The following is a 24,684-nucleotide window of genomic DNA, read 5'->3' as shown; positions in this document are numbered from 1 at the left end:
TCCTTGACATCATTGGCTCATATCACCCTCACCAGAAAGGCCAGCTTTAACAAAGAGTGGGATACAAATTCTTTACAGAGAAAACTAGGTAATACGTGCAAAGTGGGAGTAAGGAAAAAAGAGAAGATCATGCATGCAGTTTTGCGCTGTTGAGCACCCTTTCCTCATCTTAAAAATGCGAACTGAACTTCCCCCACTGTTTCTAATGCTTAATAAACAGTGTTAAGGTTTCCGCTTTGGAAAGATGGAATATGGTAGGCACCTTGGAGAACTTTTTGGATTTTTTCCTTTTCTTGTTGTCATTCATGTTGGGACTGTTCCTCAAAATATCATGAATTCTGTTTCTTTTCTGTGACCACTGAGAATGACGGTTGTGACACTTCATCCACCTGGTGATGTTCACACAGTTTTTCTCCTCCCTCCGTACCCACCCTAGTGGTCACTGCACGCCGTTCTTCCTCCAGAATCATATCTCCAGCACCAGTTCTTTAAAGCTGAGTGTCTGCAGCTCCCAGGCACAAAAGAGGCAAATGTGGTATAAAGAAACGGGAGCAAAGGTAGAGACAGATTTGGATTTATATTCTGGCCTCTTAGGAAATGTGGAGCCTGAGCAGGTCTCTGGAGCCTCTGAAGTTCAGTTTCATCCTCTATAAAATCAGGCAAGTGCTACCTACTCGCTAGGTGTGATGTGGGTTATTTTCCCCTTCCGTTTTCCCATGTTGTCGCCAATGTAGACACGGAGCATATCTACTCCACCCAGCATCACCACTGACTTCCTGAGCCCCTAATATTTACTAGGCATCATGCCAAGCGCTTGAAAGATAATTACTCTTTTATTTTCATAAATAGCTAGGTAAAGCTGTTATTATTTATATCCTTATTCCGGATGACCAAGCTGAGGTTCAGGGAGGGTTAAGTGACTTGTCTGGGGTCACAGAACCAGTAACTGCCAGAGTCAAGATTCACACCTTTCCTGTCTCTCATTTTTTTTAGCAGTTTCTTAAAGGAATGATCCATGTCTATTTAAACTGTTTTGTATCTTCTCACATGATCCACTAGTTGCTTCCTGATAATATGTCTTTACACCTTTTTGTGATTCCGTGATTATTGAATGATTATTTCTAACTCCACATTTTCTTTTTCTTTCTTTCTTTTTTTTCTGAAGACGGAGTTTTCGCTCTTGTTGCCCAGGCACAATCTTAGCTCACTGCAACCTCCGCCTACTGGGTTTAAGAGATTCTCCTGCCTCAGCCTCCCGGGTAGCTGGGATTACAGGCATACACCACCACACTTAGCTAATTTTTTTTTTGTATTTTTAGTAGAGACAGGGTTTCACCATGTTGGCCAGGCTGGTCTTGAACTCCTGAACTCAGGGATCCCCCCACTTCCCTCCCAAAATGCTGGGATTACAGGCATGAGCCACTGCACCCGTCCTGTAATTCCACATTTTCTATCAAGAAGACAACCCAAGTCTCCTTTTGTTAGGTCTGCTGGTATACCAAACATATTTGAGAAATAAATATAAATGCTTGAGGATTTTATGGTGGCAAGTCTTTAAAATAATAGCTATGAAGATATTAGATTAGGCTACTTGGCCACTTAAAATTTTGATAAAAGAAATGTTACACATATTCCATTGTATGTTGGTATTGGTAAATATTTACCAACTAAACTGTAGCTTTCAAAACAAAAGAAGATAGAGAGCCCATCAAATTAATACAAATTTCCTGCCTCAATTCATCTGTAACTCCTCCTTTTGTTTTTTTCCTGCAAATAAGCTTGTCATTAGAGATTCCAAAATAACAGCTCCAAGGAGCCTATTGAGAATGAGGTCACATTATTAAAAATAAATAGAAGTTTCTGTTATCGTTGCTTGTATACAAATGTCTGCTGTACATTGTCTCACTGTTTTTCAGCTCAAACTACAATGGTGAAAATGCCTGGAGAATTAGAGAGTGGAGAAGCAGGTAGAGAGTAGTGCAGGGTAACGGAATCAGTTCTGAGCATTGGTGCATCTGACAGGGAGGAGATGGTGCTCAGTGGTCCTCATTACAGATGCCCAGAGATCTCTTTTCTTTTCATGGCTCATGTGTATGCAGTTGGGCTTTTCTTAAGATTGCTGTACATTTTCCCACTCTGGCCACACTTCCTCAACTGTAAGAAGGTACTTTCCACTGCCAGCATCTCAGGCAAGGCAAAGCCCAGAGCCCCTTCGCCACTCAGGATGAGCTAATACCAATGCTGTCTGGCTTTGGGTTGGTATCATCTGCCAGTTCCGCAGTACCTGACTGCAAGGACTCTGAATAAGAAATGTGGTACCAAAGCCAAAATAAGCCAGACTGAGAACATTAAAACATAGAGCATGGGTGTGAGATCTAGATTTACGTCCACACAAAAACACATAACATACACACAACTAAGCGTTGCTTTTAAGTTGTGACTTGACAATATTTCCTATAATTTATACTAGAAATTGGGGTTTGTTCTCCAAGATAATTTTGCAAAAGTTCTAGTTCTTGTACATTTTCTTTTAACTTCCTCTGTTCCTTCCCTCTTCCTTCTTTTTTCCCTTCCCCTCTTACTCTCTTCCTCCCTTCAGTCACCAGGCACTGTTGTATATATTTTCAACAGTCTGTCTCACTAATCCTAATGCTGCCCTATGAAGTGAATGGTGTGGTTGCATTATTAGCACTCCTTCTTTAAAGATGAAGAAACTGAGGCTCAGAAAATTTAAATAACACATTCAAAGACACACAGCAAAAAAGATAGTTGAGTCAGAAAATTCAGCATTTCACCATACCATGTCACTGCCTAGTTGGTTCATATTTAAAACAATATATAATGATCCTAATTTCATAAAGGAAGCGAGGAGCATTAGCTTTTGTGTAGAATGCCTTTACATGGATGTATCCCTGTATCCTAGATCCACACATCTAAGAAGTAAAGCACATTTCACAGACCATGCATCTCAAGCGTTTTTTAAATGAAACTTTAGGTTATTAAAATGCCAACTGACTTGTGTTTTTTCCACCCATTGGTTAGACCAAGCTAAGACTCCGGAGGTTCCACTTACTTCTCTTTTTGGACCAGTCAGTGACTCACTTTGAGACTTTGGGGAGTGATTTCACCCTCCATGGCCCCTATTTTCCCATTCTAACATGTTCAGTTCCCTTCTGTCTTTGCAGTATTTTCTAAATGGGAGACAGTGACTTAAGGAGAAAGCTATGCACACACAAACAAACCAAAATGGTTTCCGGGCAGAATTATTCTGTTGTTTGCATTCACATTACCTGTGGTGGGCGGAGTATAGCCTGCATCACCGAGGTTTTGCCTCTAGAAACAAGAGCTAGTGAGAAGGAGCAGCACGTTGATACCACCTCACCAGCCTCTCATCCTGGAGGTCTCCTCCTGCATCCCTGGCTTTAGCCATATCCAACCTGCCACAGTTTCCTCTGTGTGTTTTTGCTTTGCACTTTGTAGAGCCATTTTCTTCCTTTTCTTCTCTCTTTCTCTCTTTCTTTCTTTCTTTCTTTCTTTCTTTCTTTCTTTCTTTCTTTCTTTCTTTCTTTCTTTCTTTCTTTTCTTTCTCTCTTTCTGTCTCTCTCTCTCTCTCTCTTTCCCTCCCTCCGTTCCTTCCCTTCCTTCCTTTCTTTTCTTTTTTTGGTAACGGCCCTCCCTCCCTGCCTTCCTTCCTTCCTTTCTTTTTCTTTTTTTTTGTAATGGAGTCTCGCTCTGTGGCCCAGACTGGAGCGCAATGGCGCGATCTCGGCTCACTGCAACCTCCGCCTCCTGGGCTCAAGCAATTTTCCTTCCTCAGCCTCCTGAGTAGCTGGGATTACAGGCGTCTGTCACCACACCTGACTAATTTTTGTATTTTTAGTAGAGACGGGTTTTTACCATGTTGACCAGGCTGGTCTTGAACTCCTGACCTCAGGTGATCCACCCATCTCAGCCTCCCAAAGTGCAGGGATGACAGGCGTGAACCACCATGCCCGACCCTGCAGCGCTATTTTCTCTGCCTGGAATGCCCTTTTCTATTTTGTCTGTTTGGAAAACTACTGGGTCCCTAAGACAGCTCAGTGGGCATCATCACCTTCTCTGGAAAACCTTCTCTTCCCTTCCCAGGCAGAGTTCAATACAGTCGTTTCATGGTATCCACAGGGCGCTGGTTCCAGGAACCCCCTCAGTACTAAAATCCATACATACTCAAGTCCTGCAGTCAGCCCTGTGGTACCCGCATGTACCAAAAGTCGGTCCTTGGTCTCCCTGAGTTTCGCATTCTGTGAATACTTGTATTTTCCATCCACATTTGGTTACAGATGCTGAACCTGAGGACAGTGAGATCTGACTGTATTGAAGAAAGCTGCGTATATTTAGACCCACACCATTCAAACCTGTGTTATTCATGGGCCCACTGTACTTCCTTCTCTGTGCTCCTGTAGCTCCATGCAAATAATATCTTTAAAATATTCATATTAGTGTAGTCTTGCATTTGCATGACTATTTCGTTTACTGGACTGTGTGCCCCTCAGGAGCAGGGATTCTCTGCTGTTCATCTTGGTGTCTCTAGTACCGAGGACAAGGTCTGTGCTTTATGAAATGTGAGTGGATGACTGAGGTGCGGAGGCCACTGGCAAAGAGGACACTTTTCTCCCCCAGTGGCAGGGGGGACACAGGCAGAAAAGATCAAGCCTGGTTGTGGTCTTGCTCTTCTTAATACTTCCTTTAAAGATGTTGAGAAACTGAAGAGAAGACACATTTAGAACTTCCCCAAAGAGCCTAGGTAGGGCCCCAGTCCTAAGTAAAATCTTGCAAAAATATGTGCTTCCCTAATTAACATGAGGTCAGAGCTTTGACCTTCAAGGGTTTCTTTTTGTGTAACCCCAAAAGATGACAGGAATCCCATAGCCAGAAATAACAGGAAAGGCAGGAGGCCACTCCAGTTTATAGCTGTGTGACCCTGGGCCGGTTATTTAAACCTCAGTTTCCTCATCTATAAAGTGGGAATCATAGTAATACCCTAGAGGATTGTGATGAAAATTAAATGTGAATGCGTATAAAACATTTAGCACTGAGTTAACCACTCATTAACGTTAATGGCTATTATTATTGACCAACTGGTCTTCTCATTTGTTCTTTAGCTATTTGCCCTTTCTCTGACTCCAAATAGGTAGACTTTCTAGAGAGAGAACATGGAGTAATACTCTCAGATGAATGAAGAAAAAAATAGACTGACTTTTAAGCAATCTCCTACTCCTCTGTTGAAATCTAGGTCAAATGTCACTTCCTCTAGGGGGCCGCCTTTGGCTCTCCAGGGGAGAGCTATTTTTTCCCTCTTCCTGTGGACCTAAAACGTTCCCCTGTATTCTAGTTACCGTGTCTCTCTCTCCTGCTCAACAGGCCAGAGCCACATCTCTGTGTTCTCAGCATCTAACACAGGACCTGGCATATAGTAGGTGTTTGGCAGATGTCTACTGAAGGAAGAAATTTACAAATGTATGAATTTGTTTAGTGACAGACATTTAGAATTACTGGAGGATGAATTTCATAGTTCAGAGAGTGAGACTCAAATTACATGCAGGTAAATGCTAGCACCTATATTTCCAGCGTGCTCCTTGGTACACCACACATGTCCATCCCAGATGGGTTTGCCCCGCGTTCAGTCACTGCTCTGTCTCCACAGTTCCTTTCCCTCCCAGCACTGAGCAGCACTCAGCTTACAAGCAGGCCCTACAGAGTTGGATAGAGACCCACTGCCAAGCATTACCGGCAGCCAGTAGGGTTTACAGCAACAGCGCCAAGAAGCCCAGTCTCAGGATCTGTGATCTCAGACACAAACGCTTTTGCGTCTGGCAAGGTAGGGCTGGGGAGCAGGTACAGGTGCCACTTCACAGACTACCTCGGGCCAGCAGCTGCCTTTTAGACACCAAATTAACTCACCAAAGTTGTCTTTCCAGCAAAGTGGGTTAATGTGAATTTGAAGCATTTATTAGCCTTGTTTTAGGTGTCTGTACCTTTCAGTGGATGGGATTGTCTAAGTGTATACACAAGAATATTGCAGGTGATAGGGGACTTTTCAAGTCCTGTAAACCATTAGTTTATAGATTGTTTTGTTCAGGTATACAGCTCAGTTACTGAGTACCTCACATGTGCCAGACGCTAATCTGCTAGGAGAGATGAGTGGCAACAGGGGCCACACTGCAGAGATCTGGACCAAAGCTCCAAGGAAGAAGGGCTCACTGATTCTCCCTAGCCTCCAGAACAGGATGCCTGAAACCGTGATGATTGTTGTGATAAGTCTGAGGTGTCATTTTAGTATTGATCTATGAATTTGGCTGTCTTGTCTTTTGAACATTTCCTCTCATGGTGAGTTGTTTTAATTGAGTTTGCTCTTTGGTTGCTAAGGAAATTTGGAGGGCCTTAGTGCCAGGTCAAGAATCAATGTACAAGGTGTGGTGGTGCATGCCTGTGGTCCTAGCTACTCGGGAGGCTGAGGCAGGAGGATGGCTTGAGTCCAGGAGTTCTGGGCTGTAGTGTGCCATGTCAACTGGGTGTCAGCACTAAGTTTGGCATCAATATGGGAGCAGGGCACCACCAGGTTGTTTAAGGAGGAGTGGGTGCACTGGCTAATATCAGAAATGGAGCAGGTCAAAACTCCTGTGCTGATCAGTCGTGGGATCACACCTGTGAGAGCCACTGCACTCCTGCCTGGGCAACATCGTGAGATCTATCTCTTTAAGGACAAAAAAATAGAATAAATGTAGAGACAAATGCAGGGAGGGAAGAGTCATCGTGACCTGAAAGATGCCAGTGTACACAGTATTTGTATGTGATTTGGCACATGTTAATTGCAGCCTAAACTTGAACAGTGCCTTTGCTATACCTAGATACATTCCCCTTCGTGTACAAGAAACATACATGACATTGTATTCGTAAGACATTTGAAATCTTTGGGGATTGTTTTTACTATATATGGAGAAGGTCTTAATTAAAGAGAAGAGTCCTATCTTAGGGTTTAAAACTTATTAAAGCGGAAAGGAGGCCGGGCGCGGTGGCTCAAGCCTGTAATCCCAGCACTTTGGGAGGCCGAGACGGGCGGATCACAAGGTCAGGAGATCGAGACAATTCTGGCTAACACGGCGAAACCCCGTCTCTACTAAAAACACAAAAAATTAGCCGGGCGAGGTGGCGGCGCCTGTGGTCCCAGCTACTCGGGAGGCTGAGGCAGGAGAATAGCGGGAACCCGGGAGGCGGAGCTTGCAGTGAGCTGAGATCTGGCCACTGCACTCCAGCCTGGGCGACAGAGCGAGACTCCATCTCAAAAAAAAAAAAAAAAAAAAAAAAAAGCGGAAAGGAGAGAAATAAGGAGGCCTGGACTCTGGTCCCAGCCACACCTCCATAAGCTCTGTGATGTTGGGCATGTCCTTTAACGTGGGTGTCATTTCATGCCTCTGTGACAGGGGAGTGGCCAGATAGATCATCTCTAAGATCCCTCCACCTCTACGTTCTATGACTGCTATTCTTATTACATTCATTCTGTAAGGAAGTTGGCGTAGACCCAGAAGATAGCAAAGAAAATATGAAAGATTTGGAAAATAAGCCCTAAAAAAGCAGGTTACAAGAATCTGAAGAGACCAAGGCATGTGATGGAATGTTTATGAATTGAACAGCTCCTGTTATTTCCTCTGAGAATAACCCAAGAAAGACCTTTGATCGTATCAGAAAAGATTTAGGTTACAAAAGTAGGGATATGAGACACCAGCGAGGTTGTAGGATTTCCTTATTTGGATATTTTTAACAAAATAGTAGATGGCTCTCTTTCTGGGACAGTTTGCTTACCGTCTTGCCTAGAAGCTAGGAGTGAACTGGATCAACGTGTCTTAAGCTGTGTGTGGTGACATCCCATAAAACAGGTCTCACGTGCTGCTCTGGGAAGTTCCCTGTTCTGTGTGGGGCAGTCCAGCAGATAGGGAGCTGAGCAGCGGGCGTGTGCCTGGGGCCAGTGAGGAGAATGCATCTAGACAGAGCTTTATGTGCTGCTGAGGTAAGAGCTGGAACACAGCCCCCCAGCCCCCAGGAGCCAGGCTGGGCTGGGAGCTACCTACTCCCTCACTTGCTCCATTTCCCAGGAGGTACCTCAGGGTCAAAGCTGCAGCTGCTGATGGCGCCAGCACCTATTTCTCAGCCCATTTGCAATACTTTCTAATCTAGCTCTAATTTGTATGTATACTTGTCAGCTACCGCATAGAATTTTGGAAGTTTTAACATAGAAGGGACTCTGCTTCTCAGTTTACGAATGAGAAAACTGAGTCCCATAGGGGCAAGATGGAGCCTGAAGTTACACAGACAGGAAGCAGCCTAGGTCTCCTGACTGCCAAGCTTGGTACTTTCTTCCATTTCCTGCCAGTTATTTCCATTTTGATTTCTTTGGAGATGTTCAAGTATATTAATTATTTCAATATCTTAATTGCCTGGGCAGATTTCGGTATTTCATATTTTTATTTTTTTGATAAGCCTCTGTGCCAATTTCTTACACTTATCTAGTTTTGTTTTTCCTTCAGAGTCCTATGTTTAACCTTTTCACTTGTTTGTTTTTGATCGTCAGAGCTCTTTTCATTGCATTAACCCTTTCACAGTAAATTAGCTGTAATCCATGTGCTGCATTTGAAACTTGACATTTGACTGTGGGCTTCATGAAGCTCCAGTCTTTGTATAACTCATGCCTGCAGCCCCTCTCCAACCCCCTAGCCAGGACAGTACTTCGCATATAGATACATATATGGAGTGGAAGAATGAATGGATGACATTTGATATCAAGGTAATAGTGCAATCATGGTTAAACAGCTAGCCCATAATACTCAACTTATTGAAAAGATGCATTTGGGGTACTCTGAGCTTTCAGTAGGGGAAGGTCTGGATCTTAAAGTGCTTCTGGTAGAATGTGGGCTAAAGGGTAGCTGTAGAATTTAAAGATATTAGTATCAGGAGCATCACTGTCTATAGCTCAGGGAAGGAGAGAGATGCTAAGGCAGAGAAAGGCCTCCCGAAGCCCCAGCCTGGAGTATCCCCTTTTCCTGCAGGAGGCTTGTTCTTGTGTGACACTCTTAATGGGACTGGGCAACATGGTAGAAAACAGAGGTATCAGGAATGTACTAAGGGAGAGAAGGCAAGAATGAGAACTCCTTGGATGGTGACAGAGCCAGGCTCTGTGAGATGGGCTACGCAGCTTCAGAAGCCCCTCAATGTAGTGGTCAAACCAGAGGCACCCAGAGCAATATGAGGCTGATGAAGTTTGGAGTAATCTGGCTTGCTAGCTTCCCCAGACTGTTTATGTGGCCTGAGAGAACAGTGTCAGAGGAGAGCCGCTGAGTCTATGCTGTGAATAGCCTTCCCCCTACCTTCCACCCTATGACATTTACATCAGAGCCTGCAGAGAGAAGAATTCTGTACTCTGGAGCAGGCTTTGAGAGAATCCATGTATCCACAGGGAGAAAAAGGACAATCTGGAGGAGATTCTGACTTGACAAAAAGATTCATAAGAGTCCCTTTAACTGGCCATCTGTATTTAAGGCCATTTATAATTATTTGGTTTCTCAAAAACAAAGTCATTTTAAAATTATATTTTCTGAATCATCCTTTATGTAAAAGTCAGGCATACCTGTATCCATAGAGATATAATATCCCAAGAATATACAGTAAATTCCATATATTCTCAAAGTAAGATCTCCTATAGTGGTCTACTTTATAAAATGAAGGGAACTGGATGAAGTAAAAGCAATGTTTTTCCTTAAATAGATTAATCTTGATGGCTTTTAAAAAATGTATAGGTATTTTATTTTGCTTCAGAGTCCTACATATTTTATTTTTCGTTTCTTTAGTTGTCACAGTCTAATGCTAAAGCTTACAATATGAATGTTCTTCTAGATGATGTGTTGTTTTGGATTACTGATTGTTCTTGAGATGTTTGGAACTTGTATGATTTCTCCTCTGGAAATGTACTGAAATTATGGAGGCAGAGCTAGGAACTTGAGTCCTGAGTGTCCAGTTTTACTTTAACTACTGAATCAAGTTGCAGGAAAAGTGGGGCACATTCAAAAGAGTCCTTTGGCAAGGTGATACCGGGTCACCGATGCCTCCCTGATCCTGGCAGGTTATATGATTCGGCATCAGTATATTGAATCAAAATACCGACTAGCCCAGCACTACCATATTTCAGAAAGGATTCCAGCCCGTGAGCGTCTCTCTCTAGACAGGTCACCGTTTCCAACCTTTCTGCTTCTTTTAATGATCAGTTATGAAACTCCTCAGAGAAAATTCCATCTACATTTTTACATTTACTTTAGAGGATGTTTTTTCTTCTGTAAATTCTGCAGCACTGTGTTCAAGAGAAAACCCCCACAAATTGTTTCTGTATTCAGACTTCAGAGAACTTAAGTGCAGGTACTTTTATGATAACTCATCCTCAGAAATTCCCTTCGCTACTGACTAGGGAAATACCAGCACCATTTAAACAGAAGCTCAAAACTCACTGACTTAAAGAAATGAGTGGCTTTTGCAGTTTGGGGTGGGGCTATTTTTTTTTTCTTATGGTTTAAAAAATAATAATAGTTTTACAAAATGAACAACCAATGCTTTTTTTGTTTTGACCAATGTCTTGAGATTCTACAACTATTGATTTAATAAATGTAAGTGCTCTCACACGCACAAACACACACAAAAAACTAGCAGCTCAGACATGACCTTGATGAATGGTTTGTCGTCTTATCGTAGATTTTTGATTTGGGCAGTAATTCAGGAGGGGAGTTCCCAAATTGACCACGGATTTGCAAAAGACCTGAAAATGGTTTGTGGCGGGGCATATTTAGATGACGTAGTTATTAAAAAGGACTGCACTCAATGCAGAAGCACTTGGGTAGAGCTGAAGAAACCACTCACTTATGCCTCAGAAGATACATGCTTTCTTTAGCCCCTCCTTTTAAGCTACAGATGCCTCAGCATGCCCATTATGGCAGCAATGGCCCTATAGTTTGCTGCCTATACGGTGCCAGTAATTTGCAAACTAAAGCCATCACCAGTTAATCTTACTTATATTACTTATTAATCTTACTAATATTATCATAACCCATCTTTTCAAATATGCATGAATAAAAATGGGTGCATTTTTTTTTCCAGGAAAACACATTCATGGACTATGTAAAGTACCCAATATTTGATTCCAACACCAGTGGTGTCTTTTGTTTTGTTTTGTTTTGTTTTTTGTTTTTGAGATGGACTCTCGCTCCATCACCCAGGTTGGAGTGCAGTGGTGTAATCTCAGTTCACTTCCACCTCTGCTTCCCGGGTTCAAGTGATCCTCCCACCTCAGCCTCCCGAGTAGCTGGGATCACAGGCATGCACCACCACACCTGGATAATTTTTGTATTTTTGGTAGAGATGGGGTTTCACCGTGTTGCCCAGGTTGGTCTTGAACACTTGAGCTCAAAGCAATCCACGCACCTCGGCCTCCCAATATGCTGGGATCACAGGCATGAGCCACTGCACCTGGCTCAATGTCTTTCTTAAAAATGATCTGGTCTGCCTGTTTTTACATTAATTATGTCCTCTTCCTGCTGCTTTGCTTTGCGAAATTGCTGCCATTTGCGTATTCAGTTTAATTACTTAAAAGTCTCTGCTCAGTTATGGACCTTAGGGGCCCTTCTAATGGTAACTCCATCCTTTCCCTGCTCTGCTCATCAGCACCTGCATTTACAAGCTCTAGCTTGGCACTGCCTTGAGAATCTGTACATGGATAAAATATTTGTTCTCATTGGACCTTCAGTTTCCTTATTTATAAATTGAGGACATTATAATAAATTATTTATGAGGTTCCTTCTGTCTCCAGAAGTTAGGTTGTGTTTCCAGGATATGCTGCTCATGCTGATGGTAAAAGGGACTCTCTCCAGATATCTATTCATGTTTCTGCCCAGCACCGACACACAGTATCACAGCAATGTCAGTTGCTGAGTATCCCTTCCCCACTTTACCTTTTAAACGAAGTCAATCCACTTCTCTTTTGCATCTGCTGTTAAATCACTGAAGGGTTTTGGGTTTTTTAAATTTAAAGGTGTTCTCGCTGTTTGGCTTCTCAGAATTGATCCTCTCCACTCATAAATCTTGTAGAAAAATCCTGTTACAGATGCTCAAGGCTTTTCATCTTGACCTACCTGCTGTAGTTTAACAATAATATGATTTTAAAATAATGTGTACTTTCTATGTCTTTTAAATGAAGGCGCCATTGCAATTTTTATGGTAATAAAATTTCCCATTATACCGTGATCTTTGGATATTCTTTAGATTTTCTTCCTTTGCCCAACACTATAATTGTTTTGCTTCTTCGTTGGCCCTACTTGTGACACTTAGAATGCAATCTTGTTCTCTGCTTCTACTTATGTTTATCACTAGCTACTGGTAGTGCTCTGAAATCTAACATTCTTGTGTCAAGGGGTAGGGCCAGGTTTAGAGTCAGAGATCTTGTTTGTCCTCCTTACCTTTGACATTGTTCCATGCTTTCAGGGTAACTAACTGGGTCAATATAGACGTGCTTACCTAAAATGAAGAACAGCGCCTGGCTTATAGTAGGCATTCATAAAATATTGGTTAAATGAATGAATTTATCTTATAATCCCATAAACATCCATGAACTAAGAGGTCTTAAGACATTTAAAAACATGAAGGGCTGGCCAGCCAGAGAGCTGGAGAGCCTTCTATTCATGCATATGTGGATATGGTAGAGGGTATAAATGAGACCCAAGCCAAATTAGTCACAAGGACTTAGCAAAGTGTATTAATACAAAGTTATATACTAATTCTTTAAAACAGAAGCCTTGATTTCTTAACACAGGAAAGCAAAAGCTTTCTACTAGAATGCCTGGACAAGCTCACTATATTGTAGTTTTAAAAATCTCCCGTGGGGCTATCCATAGTCCATGTACTTAATAACTCATTGCTGAGTGAATAAATGGATGGATGGGATGTGTGTCTAACAGGAACATGAAGGCAGAGAACCTGAGTAGACAGCCTGGGAGAGGAGAAAGGACTTGAGGATTAGAGTCTTGGCTGCTTCTCTACCCAGCTGTGTGATTTGAGATCTGTATCTTAACTTCTCTGAGCTTCTGTTTTCTGATCTATACAATGAGAATATACATACCTATGCCATCAGCCTACACTGAAGGACATTGTAAGAAACACAAAACCTATGTTTACCCCATCCCACAAATGGCCTCTTCTTAAAGCCTGTGTGAAGATTTTGCTGTCAGACATCAGATCTGCTGCCCTAAGAAAATTGGTTTGTCTCATAGATAGTGAATTGTATAACTGATGATACTTCCCTTTTTGCCTTAGCTCCTATAGAACTTGGAGCTAGATTTTCAGCCTACTTGTAGCAAAACATGCAGGGTCTTAGGCATGTATTTTAAGTATTAGAGTTCCTCCCGACTATCATCCTATTTCAGTTACATTTTCTTTCTTATCGATGACATCATTTAGTTGGTTTAACTCTTAGGTTTGGATATATCTTTGTAACTTAGCTCAAATTATTTTTGGAAAAAGGCATTCTGAAAAAGTAGAGAAAGGAAGGAAGGAAGGTAGGAAAGAAGGAAGGAAGAAGGAAAGAAGAAAGAAAGAGAGGGAGGGAGAGAAAGAGAAGGCAAGAAAGCCAGATAGCCAGTGCCTGTCTCTTAGGATTACTGTGATGTGTAAGTGAGATTGTATTTTTAATACAATTAACCCCTCAACAGTTTCTGTCATCCTTTAAAAGATCCAATGTACCAATACTTTCTTAGATATGTAAGACAAATAATAATAAAATAAATTTTTATTGATATCAAAAATATATTTTTAATGAATACATTAAAATTTAAATGAACACATATATAATTCTATGATTTTCAAATCATGCTCCCTGGAGTTCCCACAGATGAAGGTGACAAGGAGATAAGATACCAGGGGCAGGGGGACATTTGGGTTTTTTCAACCAAAGACTCTCAGAGTTGTTATTTTTATTTGTTTGCTTACATGTAAGGTTTCTGTCAACAAAGGGTTGCTTGATGAAACAAAAGTTTGAAACCACTGATACATGTATGTGGCAGGATGGTAATTTGGTGGATAATGGATATGGATTTACAAAATTGATTGTAATGCATTTTTGGCCTACAGGTTTCGATGTTAAGACTGTTTTCTGTTTGGTGTGGTTGTTGGTTGCCAGCAAGAACAAATACAGCACTATAGAATAATATGAAAATATAAAAAAGAAATCTATTGAAAACATCCTGTCACAAATGTATTTTTTAAAATCGATAGCTTCCCTGAACCATCCAAAATATAACTATGCTTAGAAACACTCCAACCCCCACACTCCTACTCCACGTATCCCCTCTGTGCCAGTAAGTTCAGCGAGCTTCAGTGGGTCTCCGATTTTTTTTGTTTTTCTTTTTTTTGAGACGGAGTCTCGCTCTGTCGCCCAGGCTGGAGTGCAGTGGCCGGATCTCTGCTCACTGCAAGCTCTGCCTCCCGGGTCCACGCCATTCTCCTGCCTCAGCCTCCCGAGTAGCTGGGACTATAGGCGCCCACCACTATGCCCGGCTAATTTTTTGTATTTTTAGTAGAGACAGGGTTTCACCGTGTTAGCCAGGATGGTCTTGATCTCCTGACCTCGTGATCCGCCCGCCTCAGCCTCCCAAAGTGCTGGGATTACAGGCGTGAGCCACCGCGCCCGGCCGGGTCTCTGATTTGAAACATGCTCGTGTGGATTAACTAGGGGCATGGAGATTATCATCCATTTTCTGTTTTATTTTCCTCTCACCCACTAGAGGGCAGCAGTAATGCACAGGAAAAGGGAAATTACTCAAGCACTGTGTCTCAGCAAGACTGTCGCTTTTCTGAGAAGAAAACACCTTGAAAGCGCCTTAGATTCCCATAGCTGAATTATAAGAGGGTCAGCTTCCTTTTGTTCATCCCTAAATAATATGGAGAATTTTGATTAACTTCCTTTGAAGTTATAAACTGTATCTGTTTGCTTGGTCAAATACTAATTTTAAATATGAACATGAAGATACCTCTTAAAAAAGACATTTATGTAAAAGTTAAGTGTTTTAGTTGCCTATCGCTGTGTAACTACTCTAAAATGTAGTGATTTAAGACATCACTCGTTTTGTCGTCTCTGTTCTTTTGGCTGACTGAGCACAGCTGGGCAATTCTGCGTAATGTGATGTTGGCTGGGAATGTGGTCATCTAGGAGCTCAAATGAGCCAGAAAGCCCAAAATGGTCCTCTCAGGTTGCTGGCATTGATGCTGGCTGTCAAATGGGATCTCAGCAGGGTTGTTAACCAGAGCACCCAGTTCTCCTTCATTGGTTTCTTTATGTGGCTTGAATGGCTCATGTCATGGCAATTGGGTACCAAGAGGGAGCTTCTTGAGAATGAGCATTCTAAAAAGAAGGAAGCAGAAGTTTCCAGCCTCAGACATCATTTTACCACCCTGTAATGGTCAAAGCAGTTAAAAAACCAGCCCAGATTCTAGGGGAGGGAAATAAACTCCACCTCTTAATGTGAGGAGCAGCCTGTATAGACTGGGAGGGAAGAAATTGTTGAGAGCCATCCTTGGAGACCACCACATGGAGGATTGAGAAAAAGCATATTTCTGACTTACATTTTGGAAAGATAGTTCTAAATCATGGAGGATGCAGAAGAATATTTCTTCATGTAATAAATGGGAATTGCTTCTTAATGTGGTATTTTAAAAATTCAGATGCACAAAAGTTATCCCTTATGTTCTTCTTCTCTCCAGATCTGTTACCTAAAGCAATAAAAAATGGCCAGAGGATCAGTGTCCGATGAGGAAATGATGGAGCTCAGAGAAGCTTTTGCCAAAGTTGGTGAGTAGACCTGGTACCCCAAATTGCATCATTCTGTTCTTCACTGAGTAGCTTCAGGGTAGATTCAATGAAATGGGAACATGAGCAAAATTACAGAGGTGACAAGAAACCAGTAGTGGTCGTTTAGAGGAGCTGGGAGAACTTATTTTTGAAAGATATGCTTCAAGAAAATTACTTTCTCTATCAAAACATGGAATATGGACTCTACTCTTACCTAGTTTGTTCCTGGAAATGGTTCATAGGTCTCATCTTTTACATCTTGGCTTCTTTTTTGCTGATTCCTTGATTTTAATACCGTCACATACTTTCTCTTACTCTTTATCACTAAACCTGTGGTTTCCTTAAGAGTTTCTATGAGAGTTCTTTGTGGAAACAGAGGTACCTTATAGAAATCATGACTCTTTTACTGTGAGTGTTGAAAGTAATGCCAGTGCCCCTATTCAATAGTAACAGGCGTCTTGTGAGATTCTGACTCTTCCATGGGATCATGCCTCAATGCCTGAAATGATGGCCTCTCTCATCCCTTCACCTTCCATCTAGTCTTCCCTCACCTCTCTCTCAAAGTTGTTGCCTGAATTGTCCTGCAGCTTCAGTGTACTGTGTACATTACAGATACTGATGGCAATGGATACATCAGCTTCAATGAGTTGAATGACTTGTTCAAGGCTGCTTGCTTGCCTTTGCCTGGGTACAGAGTAAGAGAAATTACAGAAAACCTGATGGCTACAGGTGATCTGGACCAAGATGGAAGGATCAGCTTTGATGAGTTTATCAAGGTGAGTACCATGTAGAATATCGGGAGACACATTTGAAACTCTTGGAACTTGAATTCCATTTTTAAAAATATCCAGAAAGACATTCCTTCCCTCCTTGCTTCAACATTACATATTCTTTCCTTTGTGATTTTCTTGATCACTGCTTGAGTTTCTAAAGACACATTATATTTTTGCAGATTTTCCATGGCCTAAAAAGCACAGATGTTGCCAAGACCTTTAGAAAAGCGATCAATAAGAAGGAAGGGATTTGTGCGATCGGTGGTACTTCAGAGCAGTCTAGTGTTGGCACCCAACACTCCTATTCAGGTAGGCTTAACTCCTGGGTGGGAGCAGGATTTCAGGATTACAGATTCTAAACTCGGTATTCAAACCTAAGGGATGTAAACAAAGACAGAAGCAAACACGATTTTATGGATGACTCCCGATTTCCTTGTGACTAAGTGGGTCAGTTCCAGGTACATAATATGGGAGCAGTCCTAGCTCTGGGTAGGGTCCAATACAAAATGATTTGATCAGCATTTAAACAATCATTAAAAGCTGCCCAAATTCCTTTCTAAATCTTATGGACAAAATTAGCTACTCAAGCTTCTATCTTTAAACTTCATGATAATTTTTAACACCTGCTAAGTGATCAAAAAATTATGTTTTCATTGATTTGGAATAAATTTGTATATTTATTCTGAAGGCTGCCATCCGACAGCCATAATGGAAACTTCCAACAGGCCAAACAGTATAGTTATTGCAACATTTCCAAAACTGAGTTCTTCAAAACGCTAGTTGATCTTAGAGATAAGCTCATGAGGCCGGGCACGGTGACTCACACTGTAATCCTAGCACTTTGGGAGGCCAAGGCGGGTGGATCACCTGAGGTCAGGAGTTGAAGACTAGCCTAGGCAGCATGGTGAAACCCCGTCTTTACTGGGTGCGGTGGCATATGCCTGTAATCCCAGCTACTCGGGAAGCTGAGGCAGGAGAATCGCTTGAGCCTGGGAGGCAGAGGTTGCAGTGAGCCAAGATCGCACCATTGCACTCCAGCCTGGCGACAGAGCAAGACTTTGTCTCAAAAAAAAAAAAAAAAAGAAAAAAGATAAGTTCATGATTAAATACCATCTATAGTTGCTAAGATAATGTTTGGCCTTTTGTTTGTAAATACAGGAATTTTCAGAACCTTTGCTGGGGCAAATGTGCATAAGGCAGAGACACACTACACAGTGTTTCCCGAACTTTTATGACTCAAGATTTCTCTGAGGGACACCACTGTTTTCAAAGACAGTTTGGGAAACACAGTGCTAGGCTATGAAGACATAACTTCAGCTTTTATTAAAACATCTAAAAATCACTTTCTAGCAGCTTTACTGATAGGAAAAAAAGAGTATATCCAAATGATTTTATTTTATAGCAATTTAATTATAATTGTATCAAGAAACTCAGAAATACAATAAGGATTGTCCACAGTGATCCAGCATTTAAACCAGCAGAGCAAAAAGAGGAATCCTGAGTTTTGTCCTGTAAGAATTAGATCACATTTGTATTTATATGTGCATGTATACATATATATACACACATATAAATAAAATATTTTTTATTATTTATGTGTTTATATATAGAAAATAAACATGTATATATTTGCTTCTAAATATAAATATATATCTGGATTATGCATATATATAGAAATAGAGAGATAGTTTTGGCTGGTGCAGCCTGCAATCCCAGCACTTTGGGAGGCTGAGGTGGGTGGATCACGAGGTCAGGAGATCAAGACTGTCCTGGCTAATACGGTGAAACCCCGTCTCTACTAAAAATACAAAAAATTAGCCGGGCATTGTGGCGGGCACCTGTAGTCCCAGCTACTCAGGAAACTGAGGCAGGAGAATGGCGTGAACCCGGGAAGCGGAGCTTGCAGTGAGCCGAGCTCACACCACTGCACTCCAGTCTGGGCAACAGTGCGAGACTTCATCTCAAAAAAAAAAAAAAAAAGAAATAGAGAGTTTTTAAATCTGTTTGCTTTATGTTTTATGACTTGGAGTAAACATAGACTCAATGCCTATTTCCCAAGTGCTCTGAGATTTTTAAATGTTAATAAATGTGAGATGATAAGATAATGGACTGAATAAACTCACATCTTTCTGCTGGGAATGAGAATTTAAGATCCACATCATAATTTTGTTTATAATAGAGTTTCACTTTGCAAATGAGCCACTTTAATCATTTACTTGCAGAGGAAGAAAAGTATGCCTTTGTCAACTGGATAAACAAAGCCCTGGAAAATGATCCTGACTGTCGGCATGTCATCCCGATGAATCCAAACACGAATGATCTCTTTAATGCTGTTGGAGATGGCATTGTCCTTTGGTAAACAATACTTCTTTCTTGGTTGCCAAAGAGTTGCCCATTTTCTAGACCATCAACAATTAATTGTATTTATCCTAGGCCAACGTTGTTTGGTGCTCAGCTGCACCTAGAAGGCTTTTCTACACTTTCACTTGGCCAGGTCCAGGACAGCAAACGAAATTCAAAAACAGTTTATAATGAGAAATGTAAAATTGCTACTGCTTGAGTGGAGGGGAGGGATACACATTATAAACATGGAAGGTATAGTAACACCAAGCCAAAAGCATTAGATGTCTAATCAATGTATTAGATAATTAAGTGGGGGGAATTTGTAAAGTACTGATTAAATAATGACTATAGAAGGACATTAAAAAGTTTATCTGATGACAAGTTAAAAGTATAAAGGTGGATCAGGCATCAAATAGAAATGTTGACATTATACAAGCTCAGAAGTACATAGATAGTCTTTTATATAATGAGGACAATTTTCCTGGTTATATATTTTTGGAATATATGCTGCTTGCTTCATCTGAGCATGGCTCACCATGAAAGCAGGTAGAATTGATAACAGCAGCAGGATGATGGAAGGAGTCCTTAAACTGTGGTCCTTAAGCAAAGAAACCTTTGAGTGGGGCACAGAAATCCACAACTCAAACATTGAGGACACCTGGAAAAGGGGGAATGCATCCTATCCACAGGAGGCCTCTAAATACGGTGTTGGTCAATGCAGCATGACGTCTTTGAAAATCCCTCTGTAGCTCTTGCTTCAGCAGGTTCTCTGTCATCACAGGCCATGCTGTAAGTAAGATGACTTGAGGTGCTCAATATGTGGGAGACTCAGGACTTAAAGGAAACGATGGGTGGGCAAGACATTGAACTTTCTCCTCTGCTCTGACCAGAGCAATTCTACTTTTGATATTTTATTTATCAGAGTTTGTCCTGATAATTCATTTTTAAAAGGTTCAACTGCTATTTAAAAAAAATGAAAATTCTAGTTTTTAGGTTGCTATCCAAGGCCCCCCATGGTCTTCCCTCAATCTCCTAGTTTTACCTTCTAAGACCCCTGTGACTCATTGGTAGTCAGCCTAGGGCACTGAGAAGAATATAAAAATGTTATAACATGATTAGCTGAAGATATAAAGTTTGGTCCGGTGTCAAATAGAAATGTAGGTATTATATAAGCTCAGAATTTTATAGATAGTCTTTTATATAATGTGGACAATTTTCATGGCTAAGAAAATAAAGTATTTATGGTAGAATTACTTTGGTTATCCACCCAGAATTTCCTAATGTGATAAGAAAATCAGGATAATTTTGCAGCTGTTTAGGTGAGACAATGAAGTGGGGTCCTCATTTCCAACCTCAATATATTAATATGGCTTCAGTAGTATTCACCTTTCCCGCAGATAGTTTGAGTCTAGTCAAATGGCATAACTGATTTTATGTCTAAACATCACAGAGTCTGTTGCTGTCTTCTTTGATTATGGTCTTGCTAGAATTTAAATTCAATGTTATTGGGCTCTGTTATTCAGAAGACAGCTTTCTTTAATTTAAGTGTTTCTCTTTCAGTAAAATGATCAATCTGTCAGTGCCAGACACAATTGATGAAAGAACAATCAACAAAAAGAAGCTCACCCCTTTCACCATTCAGGTATGTCTTCCCACCATTACCATAATACAGGATTGGTTTGGCATCAATGAGCATCATAACTGCTGAGTCAGCCTTTTTCAGGGGCTCAGACATCATTCCCAAAACCTGGGCTTTGGGCTGGTGACTAGTCATACTTCAGAGATAAAGGGATACATATCTGAGCAGCAAGGAAGGGAGACTGGTGGAGTGGTAGCAGCTGGGGCTTTGTATGTTTTATTTTGGCCACTTAGGAATAAAATTCACTTTGGCTAAAGTTTTAACTCAAGCTTTTCTTAGCAATTTATCTTTGATTTGATGCCAAATAAATAGCATTTCAGCTGAAAACATAAGCCTTTCTAAGAAGCAAGGGGTGAAAAACGGGAAGTACTCTGGCAGCCTTCATAGCAATATTGGCCACAACCACGAGTATAATAGATATAACTTGCTTTTATTCCATCAATTTGTTGATTAACTGGAATAGTAACCAGCAGTAAGTGTATTTCTGTGTAGTGTTCCAATATTTTAACATTATTGTAATTCTCTTGCTAAGAAACCATATCTAACTTCTTAAATCATGAACAATACATTATCTCCTGTGTGGATTTAAGCAACCTTGTGTACTTTAAAAATGGAAATGAACCAAATTGAGAACAATGATTAAACACATATGAATGCATTTAATGTTAAATTTACTCATAATCTTGACCATATATAAAAACAGTATTTTTCACTCATCATTTGAGCACTAGAACAAGGACCCACTTTTCTTCTGATAGTTCTTTTCCTAATTCACTAGTAGCCTTTGCTTTGTTTTTAATTTGTCAATTAAAACAATTTCTATACATCTCTGACACTGATATCTCTTCCTTTTTAAACCCAAGAATAGTACATAGAGAGTCTGGACTGAAAACTTCCTTGACTCTGTCCCGACTATATGTGAGTTACATTACCTGCATTGTTGTTACTCATAAGAACATAGACTCTATGAGTGTGTGTGTGTATACTCGGGTTCCCTCGTTATTACGGATACTCAACAAATCGACCTAGTAAAAACCACTCAATCTTTTCCAGGAATTTTAATTGTATCTATTTTTCATTTTCATTTTCTTTTTTCTGTTTTTTTTTTTTTTTTTGAGATAGAGTTTCACTCTTGTCGCCCAGGCTGGAGTGCAATGGTGCGATCTCGGCTCACTACAACTTCTGCCTCCTGGGTTCAAGAGATTCTCCTGCCTCAGCCTCCTAAGTAGCTGGAATTATAGGCACCCACCACCACACCCAGCTGATTTTTGTATTTTTAGTAGAAATGGGGTTTCACCATGTTGGTCAGACTGGTCTCAAACTACTGACCTTAGTTGATCCACCCGCCTTGACCTCTCAAAGTGCTGGGATTACAGGTATGAGCCACCGTGCCCAGCCTTTTTCATTTTCTTAACACCCAATCTGCAAGTCAAAAACCTCTTCTGCTACTCTCTTTTATGATCTTGATTTACATCAACAATCATCTTGTTCATGATGGCCAGTGACAGGACAATGACTTCCTCAAAGGTGCCCCTTTATTGTTGGCCGGTAGAGATGTTGTGTGTGTCAGCTTCATCACAGAGCAAGATGGAAAAATATAGGCCTCATTAGTCTCATGCCAACCAGAATGGGCCTTCAAGTTACGGTGCTGGTTTGATTGAATGGACCACTGCAGGAGCTCGGTGTCTGGGTTACTGGATTTTTTCTTCTGGTTATGAGTCATTGTTTTTTTCTCAATGTTAAAATGAGTGAAGACCATGACTCTAAACCTGTGACCTTCACAGAAGGAAAACATTGTTGCTGTTGCCATCAGTATTGTTTGACATCTACAAAGTCATAGAACAAAAACTTGCATACTTTTTCTCCCTCAGGAAAATCTGAACTTGGCTCTGAACTCTGCCTCAGCCATTGGGTGCCATGTGGTCAACATAGGGGCTGAGGACCTGAAGGAGGGGAAGCCTTATCTGGTCCTGGGACTTCTGTGGCAAGTCATCAAGATTGGGTTATTTGCTGACATCGAACTCAGCAGAAATGAAGGTAAGAGCAAGTCCCAAAGGTCATGACACAGCTTTCTAATAACTTATGCATTGGGGACTGTAGGAGGAAGATGTCAGAAATTCTCAAGTTTTGAAAACTACACGGTTATATTGATTCCGTGGTGTTCATGTAACAGATTCTAGACACACAGGCCAGACATTTGTTAATGATAGAGCAAAAGCTTTTTAAGACCACAGACTAACAATAATGCTTGTTTGGAGCATAGGGCTCAGTCTTGAATATTTGGCACTGTAACCTCAAGAGGTTTCTTCAGAGCTCACTTTGCCTTCAGATACTTTGTAACAAATAAGAGGACTTTTAACTTGCATTTTGTGAAGCAAGCAACTCACATTCATATACTATAGTGATGGTACCAGATTAGGAGGAACTTGGTCTATTTCTTATCAAAACTATAGAGGAAGGTATAGGTCAAAGGGTTCAAGGTTGCAATTATATGGGATGAATAAGTGGAAATCTAAACAGCGTGAGGGCTATAGTTAATAATATTGTGCTGTATACTGTAATTTGCCAAGAAAGTAGATTTCAGGTACTCTTCCTACAAAAAAAAGAAAGAAAAAGAAAAGAAGGAAGGGAGGGAGGGAGGGAGGGAGGGAGGAAGGAAGGAAGGAAACGATATGAGATGTGGGTATGTTAATTTGCTTGACCAACAGTAACCACCTTACTATGTATGTGTCTACCAAGATAAATATATCAAAACATCACGTTATACACCTTAAATCTATACAGGATAGAATAAAAATTTTTAAAGACTGTAGAAAATTCCATTTAGGGTTTCAGAGTTCTCAACCAAATATGTAGCTGTCAATCTTATTGTGTCTTCTCTTAGCATCTTATCTGTGTTTAAACAGTGACAGCCCCATGGCTTAGACAGAGGTAGCCAACCTTGGTAAGTATCATACAAAACACAATGTTATCTTTTAGTTTTCAGGTACGAATCCTACCAATATGAAATCTGTAGCCAAGTTCTAGTCTTTAGTTACACATACTTTTTATTTGTATGTCCAAATCACAATAACCAATGAAGAATCCTGAAATATTATTTAAAAACCAATGTATTAAAAATAATATAAAGAAGGCGGGGGAGAGGAAATAGGGATCTTAGAACCTCTGAGAAAGAATATTGATCTTCAAATAATGACCTCAGCTAAATTTAAACCTTCTAGCTAAGCAGAAAATATTTACTTGTCTGGGAAAACATAGAGGAGAGTTGATTACATTAGAGAGTTGCTATAATTAGGCAGGTAAGCACTTGAAATATAAAACACCTATGGGAATAGACAAGAGAACATTGTTATTATTACAAAATTGATCTCTTAAAAGCCAAAGTGTTGTAATATTGTGGAATGTGGTTTGACAGACCCAGCAAAACATCCGAGCCATAGCCTTGGTTATTTTTATGGCTCTGCCCAAATGTTCTTAAACATAGCATTGAGATTCACTGTGCCTTGTTTTCTCCATCTGAAAAATGGGGACAATAAATAAGCTCACAATAGCTTACACCTCTTTTAAGGGAATAATAATAGAATATTTAATCCTTGGGAAAGGCTACAAGAACCTTTACCCCAAAGAGGTAACGTTGCTATCTTTAGCTTTTTAGCAGAGCTCAATGAAAGTTACAACCAAGCCCAGCTGGGAGCAGTGGCTCATGCCTGTAATCCCAGCACTTTGGGAGGCTGAGGTGGGCAGATCATGAGGTCAGGAGATCGAGACCATCCTGGCTAACACGGTGAAACCCTGTCTCTACTAAAAATACAAAAAATTAGCTGGGCATGGTGGCAGGTGCCTGTAGTCCCAGCTACTCTGGAGGCTGAGGCAGGAGAATGGCGTGAAGCCGGGAGGCAGAGCTTGCAGTGAGCTGAGATCACGCCACTGCACTCCAGCCTGGGCAACAGAGCAAGACTCCATCACCAAAAAAAAAAAAAAAAAAAGAAAGGTATAACCAAGCCCTCCCTCCCCCAACG

General features: G+C 40.9%; 1 protein-coding gene across 2 annotated transcripts in view; it reads left to right on the top strand.

Annotated features, from left to right (window-relative positions):
- LCP1 (lymphocyte cytosolic protein 1) overlaps positions 1-24,684 on the top strand; it is an 85,688-nt gene that overhangs the window by 35,985 nt on the left and 25,019 nt on the right. Inside the window, exons 1-7 of one of the 2 annotated variants that reach the window (XM_025363934.1) lie at positions 7,934-8,044; positions 15,823-15,910; positions 16,523-16,686; positions 16,863-16,992; positions 18,906-19,038; positions 20,587-20,668; positions 22,537-22,702. In XM_025363934.1, the coding sequence (XP_025219719.1) occupies positions 15,847-15,910; positions 16,523-16,686; positions 16,863-16,992; positions 18,906-19,038; positions 20,587-20,668; positions 22,537-22,702 (739 nt within the window). In that variant the 5' untranslated portion in view covers positions 7,934-8,044; positions 15,823-15,846. Of the gene's footprint in view, positions 1-7,933; positions 8,045-15,822; positions 15,911-16,522; positions 16,687-16,862; positions 16,993-18,905; positions 19,039-20,586; positions 20,669-22,536; positions 22,703-24,684 lie in introns of those variants that run through there. The other variant, XM_025363933.1, reaches the window with a different exon arrangement.

This window comes from Theropithecus gelada, chromosome 17, assembly GCF_003255815.1.
Source record: "Theropithecus gelada isolate Dixy chromosome 17, Tgel_1.0, whole genome shotgun sequence".
Taxonomy (NCBI): domain Eukaryota; kingdom Metazoa; phylum Chordata; class Mammalia; order Primates; family Cercopithecidae; genus Theropithecus; species Theropithecus gelada.
This window is presented reverse-complemented; position numbering and strand designations above follow the sequence as displayed.